Raw genomic sequence first — 13,864 nt, 5'->3', positions numbered from 1 at the left:
CAGGCACCACAGCCACCAGGAGAATCTGCACTGCAAGAGCGGCGATCAGGAGTCAGCATCAGGGGATGAGGAGGATCTCCCACAGCCAAAATCGCCACCTAGAGGGCTCCACTGTCATGTCCACCGTGCATTGAGCACACAGGCTACAAGAATATGGCGACCCCCTCACAGGGCACCACGAGGCTCCCAGGGACCCAGGAGGAATCCCTAGGTCTCAAGGACAGGCCTAGGAAGGACAGGGGGGTAGGGTGGGGCGACAGATAAAGGGGGGTGCCTGACGGATAGGAGGGGAACTCAGGGGTCCGGCAGTCCCAAGGAAGGGCGCGCGTCTACCCCAAATCCCTCCAGGGGGAGAGAGGGGACAGCTATTCATCATACCATGAACCAGGTGTGCACCACTCCAGACAGAACCCCTCGCTATCGAAATGGGGGCTGTTGGCCAGGAGGAACGATGCGACTCGGGCTGAGACTTGGTCCTATGTGACCTCACAAGGCTTTTAGCTCGCAGGCCAGCCCCCTGTCTGGTGGGGCTATGTCGTAGCCGACCTAGCGCGGGGCTATGTCGCAGCCGACCTAGCGCGGAGCTGAGGTCTGTGCACGCTCGCTGCCCAAACCGGGGTGACCACTGGATCTAGATTATCCAGCCTGGCGCCCAGTCCAGCAGTTGATTGTAGATCTCACAGGAAAAATCCAGGAGAAAAAAAACTCTATCTAAAAAGAAAAAATTGCCAGCAAGGAACTAGGTCCTTACTCCTGACTAAGCAGAAAAAACCGAGTGACTATATCAGAGAGAGGGAGTATACCCCCTGGGGCTGCGCATGGGTGTAGCCAGACTTTTTTTCTGCCTAGTGTCCTACTCCTGTAGGGGGCAGTATAACCCTATGGTTAATAAGATCAGGAGTTGTGTCTGTCAATGAACAAAAGAGAAATCCTCCTTTTTATATAAATATATCAAATATCATACTTTTCAGGAAAACCAATGACATCATCGTGTCTCCAATCAGAACTGACCCACAGCCACCAATCCGATTCAGTTCTGGACAGATGCAGGAAATTGCAGATTGTCAGCCTTGGCTCACATCTATGCATGCACAGGTGGGCGCGTGCATACGCGTCGCCTGTGGGGAAGCCCACCTATTTCAATGGGCTGCCCTACCCATCAGTAACATGGGGAAACAAAGTCTCCGACCCTTTGGTAAAATCGAACTGCATGGTGTTGCGGCTTGGCAAATGCAGTTGCCAATGTGTGGAGGTGCTATTAAGAATTAACGGCACCCTTGTGCATCTGCTAAAGAGTAGCCGGTTTCTGTGCGCGTCAGCAAAAGCAGGTGATTTTGCACTAGTTCTCAACATGCATAGATGATCAGAACTGACCCACATCCACCAGTCAGATTCAGCTCCGAACAGATGATTCTAAATTGGCGGCTGCAGGAAAGCCTTAGTTTTACATCTATGTGTGCACGGGTACGTGCGCGCCTTTCACGTGTAGGGGCAGCCTATTCATTTCAATGGGCTGCCCTACAAACAAGTCCCCCCACCCATTTGTAAAATTGTACCATACCGAACTGCATAGTATTGTGGCACCATGCAATTTGGCGCATGCGGTTGCCAATGTGTGTAAGCACTAACTGCACCCCCGCGCATCTTCTAAAGAGCAGGGTGATTCTGTGCATGTAAGTGTGTAATTTTGCGCACATTCCCGACACACCTAGATGATCAGAACTGACCCACATCCATCCATCAATCAGATTCAGCTCTGAACAGATGATTGATTGGTGGCTGCAGGAAATTGCGGATTGTTAGCCTTGGTTCCTATTTATGTGTGCGCACGTGCGCGTGTAGAGAAGCTCATTAGTTGATTTTTGCATGGGTTCTCAACACGCATAGAAGTGAATCAGAACAACATCCATGATCCAGGCCTCATGTGCACTGGACACTTTTCCTATCTCTTCTAGACTCCTCCTGTCTGCGGTGTTTTGGCAGAAAGAAACGTTTGTCGCAAACGTTTGTTGCTTGTTAACACATATAACGCATTTAGGTACATCAAGTGTTGGGTGCAGTGGCCAGAATAATAATTTATTCTGCCCATTTGAATTAATACTTAAGCGCTAAATGTGTCTATTGTTACCAGGGCTTTTTTTCAGCGGGAACGCGGGGGAACGCAGTTCCGACACCTCCAGCACTGAACGTATGCCATGGCAAGGGGTACTGGAGGGTCTACTGATGCTGGCTGCTGGGGGATCTATTGATGCTGGAAGGGGATCTATTTTTGCATGGCAATCTATTGTTGCTGGTGGAGGATCTTTTGATACTGGGGACTAATTGTTGCTGGAAGGGATCTACTGTTTAGGGAGGGGTCTACTGTTGCTGGCTGCTAGAGAGTCTATTGATGCTGGCTGCTGGGAGATCTTATGCTGCTGCTGGGGGTCTATTGCTGCTAGGGGGGGGGGGCGTTATTGCTGCTGGCTGTGGGGGATCAATTTTATTGCTTTTCTTGTTATCATAGCCAAATTCCATACATTCCACTAAAAATTATACTTGGCTCTATATTCTCTAAAAGGGGCTGTACTGGAAGCTGGGTAGGGGGGTAGATCAAAGGGTCGGTGCTCGGGGGTGGGTAGGGGTGGAACCAAGGGTTAGTGCTCGAAGGTGGGTAGGGGGGCGGAGACACAAAGTAAGTTGGGGGAGTTCCTGCAACTATTCTCTGAGAAAAAAAGCCCTGGTTAACACACATTTGGACGCGTTTGTAAAGCGTTTTTCCTGCCAAAACGCCGTTGCTCCTGGACAGCGGGGTTTTTTTTCTGCCTCTAAATGTCTATGTGTGCACGGACACATAAGCTAACATGGAGTAGCGTTTTGAGGCAGAAAAAAAAAATGCCAAACGCCCCTACAAGCAACATCAAAAAACATCCAGTGTGCATGAGGCATTTGATTTTGATACTTGCTGAAATATATCCAGCAATCCTACATAAATACAAAGTAACCAATGTGGTCAGGGAGACCAAAAAGAAAAAAAATATCAAAATTCTTCACAATTATCACCTTCACGTTGCCTCCCACTAGCTCTTTAAGTGGACTTTAATGCCAGTAGGCAGAGCGGCTTCTTGGTCACATGACCACTGTGATTGGCTCACTCAGCAACTGCATGATAAGGAGTTTATTTCCAATCAGAATCTGTGCCCAAGAACTGCCGGAGACTGCAGTGAGCACGCTCTCAGCCCTGAGGTGGTTGTAAACTTCAGAAATTAAATATGAACAAAGCATTACCTCCTATAGTGTCTACTTATCTCATTCCAAAGTGCCAAAGTGTCATTTCTGTCTGCTGCTTCATTCCTCGGCTATCAATATGAGTCACTTTTGACAAGTTTTCCTGACACCAGGTGATAAAAAGGTGACAGGGAGGGAGCTCCAGCACACAGCCTGTGATTGACCACTTCAGGTTGGTTTCTGTGTGCTGTGTGAAGGGGTGTCCCTCTCACTGTGTGAAGGGGGGGGGGTGTCCATCCCTCCCTCCCTTCCTCCCTCCCTTCCTTCCTCCCTTCCTTCCTCCCTCCCTCCCTCCCTTCCTCCCTTCCTTCCTTCCTTCCTTCCTATCGTCTCTCACTGAGCCTTGCAGGTTGTTATTTCCGCCTCTGCCCTCTTTTTTCTAATCTTTGTAAGTTCAGCACTTTGAACGAATGTAGAGGAGAGAGGGCTACAGATAAACAGGTACAACTTATGCAGGAGGATTTGTATCATCTCTGTGTATCACCCGAGGCCAGCCACTTAACTGGGTATATGTAAGAGTTTAAAACCTCTGCCCTGGACACACACGGGTGGCTGCTAGTCAATGAGAAACACTTTTCTCGCAGCTGCATATATGCGTTATCATATCATATGCGTTACCCAGCCAGGAAGAGGTTAAAGTGTACATTTAGGCCTCATGGACAGGATTTTCCAGGTGTTGGTTTTATTTAACGCTTTTGGATATGTATTATATGCAACCTTTTAGACCTAAAGATTAGTTAAAACCCCCCATATTTACTGAAAGCAGAGACCCTGGGGAATAAAATGGTGGTAGTTCCAATTTTTTTTTTTTTTTTTTTTTTATGCCATAGGATATTAGCAAAACTGTTTATGAAAGGCATATTTTCAGTAAAAAAATACACTAAAGTTAATTTTTGGACACAATACCCCAATATATTACCAATTTTTGTCAAATATAAAAGATGAGGTTGCGTTGAGTAAATAGATACCCAACATGTCAAGCCTTCAAATTGCATGCGCCCGTGAAACGGCGACAAACTTTGATACCCAAAATGATCCATAGGTGCCACTTTAAAGGCCCTTAGGCAGGTCATACACGGTTTGAATCTCAGCCGGTTCAAGATTGGAACCGTTAATGGGCAAGCTGAATGATAAATCAACTTGGGTACAGCCAGCCTGCGGGATCCTCTTGCAATTATCGCTGGCGGCTGCTATAGCTGCTAGCAATAATCACTTAAAAAAATATATATTTTCTGGGTTTAATTCTTATTTATTTTTTAACATTTTTTTTTCTTATATTTCCTGCTAATCACATAGGTGCTTTTAACCTATTGTTGGTTTCAGGTCCTCTTTAAGAAGACATCAAGAGCCTATTGGACTCCTAGGGGTTGATTTACTAAAGGCAAACAGACTGTGCACTTTGTAAAGTGCAGTTGCTCCAGAGCTTAATAAACTAGCAGAAGCTCTGCTGACTTCCATCATCCAATCATGTGCATGCAAAAATGCTGTTTTTTTATTATTTTTATTTTCCTTGCACCTGATTGGGTATTCTTTTGCAAAATGAAGATTCAAAGCTCTAGAGCAACTGCACTTGCAGAGTGCAACTAAACTTTACAAAGTGCCCACTCTATTTGCAATTAGTAAATCAACCCCCTAATGTCACCTATAGACCCCAATAAAGCTGATCAAGCACAGATCATGTTTGATCAGCTTAATCCCTGAACAGAGCAGCTGGGAAATTATAGGTTTGTGGAAAGAGTGTTCTAGTATCCGTAGCCGGTATGTTCCAGGACCACCAAATTACCAACAAAATGGAGTGATGCACTATGGCAATGTCTGGATGGGGATAAAACTACACTGGAGGAGTGGAGGTAGACTATTCTGGAAACATCTCAATTTTCTTTTAACAAGATTTCCTCCTTCTTATTTGTGTTTTATTTGTTGGTGAAGCCCACGGAATGACCCTTGATGGGGGTCTGAGGATTCTCAGACACTGTCTCAGTCTTTGAAAGCCAACAACTCAATATGGGATGTATAGGTCTTCTCACCTTGTGTAGATCCCATTCTTCCTGCAGAACGAATTCTTCATCGACAGCCGCCGGTTGTTCAGCTCCAACGCCGGGAAACGGCTCTCGTCTAGGCTGACCATCTCACCGTGACCCAACGTGCTATTTTTCGGGTTACAGCCTGTGCAGACAGAAGAAAGTTATTAGGAAGACGGAGAGTGATGGCAATGGCCTCAAAATAGGTCGATTTTGGACTTCTGGGACAAATCTCTCACCTGAATCTGATTTTTTGGCGTATTTCTTGCTCTGTCCCCGGATGATCAAAGCAAACACCAGAAGAAGGATGAAAATGAGGCCAATGAGGGCGATGACGACCAGGAACCACCACTCCTCGTAGAATGGGTTGGCTTTCGTGGCTGAAAGAAGATGATGGAGAATAACTGATGTGTTTTGGGCAAGACTTGAGGGGTTTACTAACCTTAAAGGGCCATCAAGGAGCTTAAACGTTGGGTTTTTCTTTCCTCTTTCTTTCATCTTTCACATTCTATACCACTCTATTCAGACATTGCTACAAGTTCCCAACTCATTCCTCCTACTCAAAACTCCTTTTTTACCTACCTACCTATTTCCCAAAAACCCTCCCAATCCCAACGTGGGAAAATTACATGCCCATTGAGACAGGGCGAGGCCCAGTCATGGCGTGAGATTAGGAAATGGTTGGAAAAATGGCACAGGATCCTCAAAGGTTCATTTTGGGAAGCTCCAGCATATGTGGTTTGGTAGTCCTGGATTGGGGCCTGGAGTTTTAACGTTCCAAAGGGTCTTGGGTGGGATGGAACCTTCAATCCAGTGTCTGGGCTTTGCTAGATGCCTGCAGCCTGGGTGAGTACACAGGTGTTCAGGGTTGATATAAGCCTGAATAGAGAAGTTGCATGTAGGGTTGCCACCTCATCCCTTTAAACCAGGACACATATTAATTACACAGGTTCTGGGGCTAATATAATGCAGATAAGGCACTAAGGGAGTTTAATTACCACCTTAATCAGCCACAGAACCTGTGTAATTAATGTGTGTCCTGGTTTAAAGGGATGAGGTGGCAACCCTAGTTGCATGTGAAGATAGTGGTGTACTCCAGCCAGGTGGGGTGACCTGCTCAAGAGACTGGACCCTATGTTGGGGGGGGGGGGGGCTTCTTGCCCATAGGACTGGGAAAGTTAGGACAGCTATGCAGGTCCGAAGAGACCAAGAAAGCTGAGGTGACTAGCAAGACCACATAGGGAGCTAGAGGGAGTCCTGTGTGAGAAGTGGGAGAGCTTGGGGTGCTGGGAGAACCCTATCCAAAGGCCAAGAGTGGGGTCTATGCAGTGAGGGCACATCTGAATGTACTTGCAACTATGCTATTGCAATATAGCTGTTGGCTATTTACATAGCTTGCTTTTTTTTTTTTTTCACCTATTGCTACACTTTGTCTGCTGCCCCCCAGTGGTGTCTCCTTTGTGCTACAGTCACAGGTGTTGCAATCCCACAAAGAAGCTCATTCTGTTTTTGGAAGGTCCATCCCCAGAAGCTAACCCTGAATGACGTTTCTACATGTCTAAGCCTAATATCACTACCATGTCTTGTAAGTTGCCAAATGTCATGTGAATAAATTAGTTTTTACATTTCTACACTGAGATGCGCCCTCTGCTGTCCTTATCTATTACCGCAGAGAATCTTCAGTCTCTTGAGAGGTGCTGCACTACAGTTTTTTGGAGTCATTCTACCAGTGTGTTGGTCACTAACACTTCTGTTCAATATCTCTCCACATACTTGCTGCAAGCATAAGCTAAGTAAGCCAGAGGAGCCCATGGTTAGGGAGACTGGAGTGAGCAGTGGTGCTGCTGACAGGAGAGCCAGGTGGCTCCTCATTTTCTATGAATTCAGTTTCAGAGTGAAAAGTCTAATTTCGTGTTGAACATTTTACTTTGCTTTTCATTTATTAAAGTGGGTTACCAGGACCTTAAAACATACAGTTCAGACTTTCATAGACTTCACTAAAAAGTGCATCTACCACTGAGCTAACCATCCCCCCCATAAGACTACCATTAAGCAGCAATGTATTTTGGCCTAGGCCAACAAGGCCCAGGCCTAGGGTGGCACTTTGCAGGGGGGCAGTAAAAAAGCTCCCCCCTCCACCTGAGACTCTATTAGCCACTGGTTGCTAGAGCCACCTCCCTCATTCCCCCCTCTCTCTCATCCCCCCTCTCTCTCTCTCATCCCCCCTCTCTCTCATCCCCCCTCTCTCTCTCATCCCCCCTCTCTCTCTCACCCCCCCTCTCTCTCTCACCCCCCTCTCTCTCTCACCCCCCTCTCTCTCTCACCCCCCCTCTCTCTCTCTCAGCCCCTTTTCTCTCTCATCCCCCCTCTCGCTCTCTATCATCCCCCCTCTCTCACCACCCCCTCTCTCATCCCCCCTCTCTCTCTCCTTCATCCACCCCCCTCTCTCTCTCTCTCCTTCACCCACTCCCCCCCTCATGAGATCTCAGGGATTAATGCTGGGTCTTGTAGTCCTTCAATTTTGGAGGGAGTCACATCAGTTAAAAAAGGAGTGTGACAAATTTACATAGGAGGGGGCGCCCAATTTTAGTCTTGCCTAGGGCAGCACAAAACCAAAATACACCACTGCCATTAAGACTACCCGGTCTACAGGGTGACCACTTAAGTGGGATAATAAACAGTTGGTCATGCACTGCATTCTTATAAATGGCTTTTATTGTTGGCGTTTGCAAAGAATAACTCGTTTCATTGTAACTCTAATAATAGAGAACTTGAACGTTGATTTTCAGACTTTATTTTTGGATTGATGGTGACTACTTCTTTGTTACCATATTGTTCTTTGCCCTGCGTGTATCTTAGATCTATTCATGATATAACTGGAAACTGTCTGCAGAACACATAAAGAATCTATTTAAAAAAATAAGGAACTTAAAAGTTTAGCAAATGCATCCCATTGTCCCCAACTTTAGATGAACAACAAGCCCACCTTGCATTCTTTTTTGACCAAACGGACCACAGAAGAAAATCCATGTTACATAGTTTAGTCTGGCTGAAAAAAGTCCATCCAGTTCAACCAATTAAAAAAAAAAAAAAAACCTACAATTTTATATATACAATCCTATACCCACAGTTGATCCAGAGGATGGCACAAAACCCACATAAGCTTGATCCAGTTTGCTCCAGCAGGGGAAAAAATACCATTCTGATCCCCTGAGAGACAATCGAATATTCCCTGGATCAACTTTTCCTATAAATATTAGTATCCAGTTATGTTATTTACAGTGCATCCGGAAAGTATTCACAGCGCTTCACTTTTTCCATATTTTGTTATACTACAGCCTTATTCCATAATGGATTAAATTAATTATTTTCCTCAAATTTCTACAAACCTTACCCCATAATGACAATGTGAAAGACGTTTGTTTGAAATCTTTGCAAGTTTGTTTAAAAAAGTCCCATGTACATAAGTATTCACACCCTTTGCTCAATACTTTGTTGAAGTACCTTTGGCACCAATTACAGCCTCGAGTCTTTTTGTATGATGCTACAAGCTTGGCACACCTATTTTTGGGCAGTTTGTCCCTTTCTCCTTTGCAGGACCTCTCAAGCTCCATCAGGTTGGATGGGGAGTGTCGGTGCACAGCCATTTTCAGATCTCTCCAGAGATGTTCAATCGGGTTCAAATTTGGGCTCTGGCTGGGCCACTCAAGGACATTCAGAGTTGTCCCGTAGCCACTTCATTGTTATCTTGGCTGTGTGCTGTTGGAAGATGAACCTTCGCCCCAGTCTGAGGTCCAGAGTGCTCTGGAGCAGGTTTTCATGAAGGATGTCTCTGTACATTGCTGCATTCATCTTTCCCTCAATCCTGACTAGTCTCCCAGTTCCTGCCACTAAAAAAAATTCCCACAGCATTATGCTGCCACCACCATGCTTCACTGTAGGGATGGTATTGGCCAGGTGATGAGCGGTGCCTGGTTTCAGCCAGACATGACACTTGCCATTCAGGCCAAATAGTTCAATCTTTGTTTCATCAGACCAAAGTGTCATGGTCTCAGAGTCCTTCAGGTGCCTTTTGGCAAACTCCAGGCAGGCTGTCATGTGCCTTTTACTGAGGAGTGGCTACCGTCTGGCTACTCTACCATACAGGCCTGATTGGTGGAGTGCTGCAGAGATGGTTGTTCTGCTGAAAGGTTCTCCTCTCTCCAAAGAGAAATGCTGGAGCTCTATCAGAGTGACCATCGGGTTCTTGGTCACCTCCCTGACTAAGGCTCTTCTCCTCTGATCGCTCAATTTGGCCTGCTGGCCCGCTCTAGGAAGAGTCCTGGTGGTTCCAAACTTCTTCCATTTATGGATGATGGAGGCCACTGTGCTCATCGAGATCTTTAATGCTGCAGAAATTTTTCTGTACTCTCCCCCCCCCCCCCCCATCTGTGCCTAGATACAATCCTGTCTTGGAGGTCTACAGACAATTCCTTGGACTTCATGGCTTGGTTTGTGCTCTGACTTGCACTGTTAACGGTGGGACCTTATATAGACAGGTGTGTGCCTTTCCAAATGTCTAATCCCCTGAATTTACCACAGGTGGACTCCAATCAAGTTGTAAAAACTTCTGAAGAATAATCAGTGGAAACAGGGTGCACCTGAGCTCAAATGTACATGTGATTTTTTTATTTTATTTTATTTTTTTTTAATAAATTTGCGAATATTTCAAACAAACTTCTTTCACGTTGTCATTATGGGGGATTGTTTGTAGAATTTTGAGGAAAATAACAAATTTAATTAATTTTTGAATAAGACTGTAACATAACAACATGTGGAAAAAGTAAAGTGCTGTGAATAATTTCCGGATGCACTGTACATTTAGGAAAGAATCCAGGCCTTTTTTAGAGCAATCTACTGAGCTGGACAGAACCAGCTCTTGAGGGGGTCTATTCCACATTTTCACAGCTCTTACTGTGAGGAAACCTTTCTGTATTTGGAGATGAAATCTCTTTTCCTCCATACCTAAAAAGTGCCCCTTGTCCTCTTTAAAGACCTCAACATCAAGTTCACTATATGGACCCCTTATGTATTTATACATGTTGATCATATCCCCCTTAATCTCCTCTTCTCAAGAGAGAATAAATTCAGTTCCTCTAATCCCTCCTCATAGCTGACCTCCTCCATGCCTCTTATCAGTTTGGTTGTCCTTCTCTGCACTTTCTCCAGTTCCCCGATATCCTTTTTAAGAACTGGTGCCCAAAACTGAACTGCATATTCCAGATGAGGTCTTACTAATGATTTGTACAGGGGCAAAATGATATCTCTCTATCTGGAGTCCATGCCTCTCTTCATACAAGAAACGACTTTGCTCGCTTTGGAAACCGCAGCTTGGCATTGCATGCTATTATTAAGCTTATGATCTACCAGAACACCCAGATCCTCCTCTGCAATTGATTCCACCAGTTGTACTCCCCCCTAATATGTATGGCTTGTTAGAAGAAGCTCTGCTGAAGACTTGAATGTTTGTTTTTTTGTTGTGTTTTTTTGTTTTTTTATAGCATAAAAGGTCACCATACATTTTAAAGCAGAACTCTAGTCAGTAATAAAATAAAAATTTAAAAGCCCAGTTAAAAGATGAAAGAACCAAACTAGCTTTTGCTGCAACATTTACCTTTTAATCTAGAGATTTTCCCCACAGTACATTTTTCTGCCACTAGATGTCCTTAATCCAGGGCATCCCGGACCAGCCCCCAGTCTGTGATTGGACCTTGAAAGGAGAAGCAGCACAGTGATGAGCCCATCTCTCTGTCACTCTGCTCTCTCCTCCTATGAGCATATGAACTGATTTGGCTGGTTGTGCTGCTTCCTGCTATCATACTCCAGGCCTGCTGTACAGGGACTGGCAGAAGCTGATACTAGGTCATATTAAGATACCTACACTGCTTGAACACATTTAATGGTCTATTATTACAGATCTGCATTAATTTGTGTCTTTATCTGCCTGGAGTCCAGATTTAAAGCATGTGTCCAGTTTTTGATGAAGTAGGGAAAGGTTAGAACCCATGTTGGGTTAAGTTTTGCTGCCTGTTCAAGTTAAAATGGCTGAAGGTGTAAATTGTCACATCACTGGGGTGGATATGTTAAACCATATGGGGCCTATTATATGGGGCCTGCCGCCTCCTCCCTGCTTAGGGATGGTTAAGTTCAATGCAGATGGCCTTCTTTACACCTTTCACAAGCTTAAGGTGGACCACCTAAATACAATGTCTGATCTCCTGCCTACTGCTCACCCTCCAAAGCGAATATGTCTGTCGCCCATAACAGCCAATCAAATGCATTCATTTTCAAAAGCCTGAAGCTCATTGGTTGTTCAGAACAGCAAAGCAATTCAAACTCATTCATATATAAAATATCTGCTGCTCTTTGTTCTCATCTGTAGATCTTGGGTAGAAAATGGTCTTTTACCTGCTACAGATGTAGAGGGGGGGCTGGGGGTCCCATATCCGTAATCATTGACGGCAATGACGCGGAAGTCGTAGCTGACGCCCTGCTTCAGGATGTCTATGTTGAAGGTGTAGGATGTAGCTTCTTTTGGGATGTCCTTGATGAGAATGTCCCATAATCCTTCATCTTAGTAGAGGAGAGACAACATCAGTTTACTATCCTCATGATAAAAGCAAAGTGCACCTGTAGATAGTCAGCTTGTTGGCCAAGACAAAATATTCAGGCACGAGTCCCACTACTATCTCCTAATGAACCGGTAGGCTGATTACATTTTCCTATGCAATGCCAGGCAGAAAATTTAACTGTGTTAAAGAAGCCTGTCATGAGAGATGTAAGTGGCTTGTCACTGTTTTGTAATAAAAACATGTTTTTTGCATGTAGAAGTGAATATTTCCTAGTTATGAAAACATTAAGCTGCACGATTGTCAGACATTCGCCCAGTCATCACAAATTCTGACAATGTTTCATAGGTTGATTTCCTTATCAACTCCACCTAGTGGCCATAATCAGTATTTTCCTGATCAAGGTATTTCAAAGGAAAAAGAAAACCTATTATGGCCACTAGATGGGGCCGATGATTATAAGAAATGTGAAGATCCGCTATACACTTTTTATATTCAATCAGCTCCACTGTGCATCTACATAGCTGTACAATCCAAAGGCAGTGAAATATCTGTGGTCAACTTTAATAGAAGATGGTTGTGTTGGCAGCACGCTTTACTTTTGCTAAAGGCTTGGCTAAAGTCCTATGTTTGCTATAGAGCTGTATATACTGTGTGCTAACAGCAAGAAACTGCATATAAATAAAGGGCCTACCTGAAGGCCGGGCCTCTATAACGTATCTGGTGATTGGGCTCCTTCCTGGATCTCCACTTGACCATTGGATGGCAATTAATGAGCCATATCGGGAGATGGAAGGCACTCCTGGTGGTCCTGGTGCTCCTGGAAGAATACCATTAAAAACATTTGATTAATTCCTGTCAAATTATTAGGTACATTGAAGTGGAATCTCTTTATTGTTTGGGTTATCACAGTTTATAGGAGTCTCTATGACCAATCTCCTGGCTAAGTTTGAATTTTTATTCTGGCATTATGGAGCTGCATCGAGAAGGACTGGAATCTATCCAAGCGGATGGAATAGAGACCTGAATACATGCCAAAGCACAAGATGTGTGATATGACCACTGTCTGCAGAGGTAGGTGGTAGAGTCATTGATTTGCTGAAGGAAGGAAGGTGGGAAGAAGGGGACAATGGGAAAGGTGGGAAGGAAATTGAAGAAAGGATAGAAGTTAAGGAAGGTGGGAGGGAAAAAAATGAAGGAAGATGAGAAATGAATGAAGGAATAGTAAGAAGGGAGGGAAGGAGAGAAAGGAAGGTGGGAATGAAAGGAAGAGAAGGAAAGTAGAAAGGTGAGAAGGAAGGAAGTAGTGAAGCAGCGGAGAAGAAGAATGGGAAAGAAGGAAGGAAAGGTGGGATGCAGGGAAGAAAAGGAACATAGGAAAGAAGGAAGGAAGGAGGGTGGGAAGCAGGGAAGAAGAGGAAAATGGTAAAGGAGGAAGGAAAGGTGAGAAACTGGGAAGAAGAGGAGAATGGGAAAGAAGGAAGGAAAGGTAAGAAGCAAGGAAGAAGAGGAAACTTGATAATAAGTAAGGAAAGGTGGGAAGCAGGGAAGAAGAGGGGAATAGGAAAGAAGGAAGGAAGGTGGAAAGCAGGGAAGAAGAGGGGAATGGGAAAGAAGGAAGGAAGGTGGGAAGCAGGGAAGAAGAGGAAATTGTAAAGGGGTAAGGAAAGGTGAGAAACGGGGAAGACGAGGAGAATGGGAAAGAAGGACGGAAGGGAGCAGGGAAGAAGAGAATGGGAAAGAAGTAAGGAAGGTGGGAATCAGGGAAGAAGAGGAAACTTGATAATAAGGAAGGAAAGGTGGGAAGCAGGGAAGAAAAGGAGAATGGGAAAGAAGTAAGGAAGGGAGCAGGGAAGTAGAGGAAAATGGGAAAGGAGGAAGAAAGTTGGGAAGAAGAGGAAAATGGTAAAGGGGGAAGGAAAGGTGAGAAACGGGGAAGAGGAGAATGGGAAAGAAGGAAGGAAAGGG

The 13,864-nt window shown here is 44.8% G+C and overlaps 1 protein-coding gene across 3 annotated transcripts in view; it reads right to left on the bottom strand.

The window, feature by feature from the left end:
* SDK2 (sidekick cell adhesion molecule 2) overlaps positions 1–13,864 on the bottom strand; it is a 913,491-nt gene that overhangs the window by 24,624 nt on the left and 875,003 nt on the right. For all 3 annotated transcript variants that reach the window (XM_082271790.1, XM_082271792.1, XM_082271791.1), the window contains 4 exons: positions 12,591–12,716; positions 11,736–11,900; positions 5,528–5,668; positions 5,295–5,433 (listed from right to left, as the gene is read on the bottom strand). In XM_082271790.1, the coding sequence (XP_082127916.1) occupies positions 5,295–5,433; positions 5,528–5,668; positions 11,736–11,900; positions 12,591–12,716 (571 nt within the window). The remainder of the gene's footprint in view (positions 1–5,294; positions 5,434–5,527; positions 5,669–11,735; positions 11,901–12,590; positions 12,717–13,864) is intronic.

The sequence above is a fragment of the Pelophylax lessonae genome (genome assembly GCF_965119305.1).
Source record: "Pelophylax lessonae genome assembly, chromosome: 11".
In the NCBI taxonomy this organism is placed as follows: domain Eukaryota; kingdom Metazoa; phylum Chordata; class Amphibia; order Anura; family Ranidae; genus Pelophylax; species Pelophylax lessonae.
This window is presented reverse-complemented; position numbering and strand designations above follow the sequence as displayed.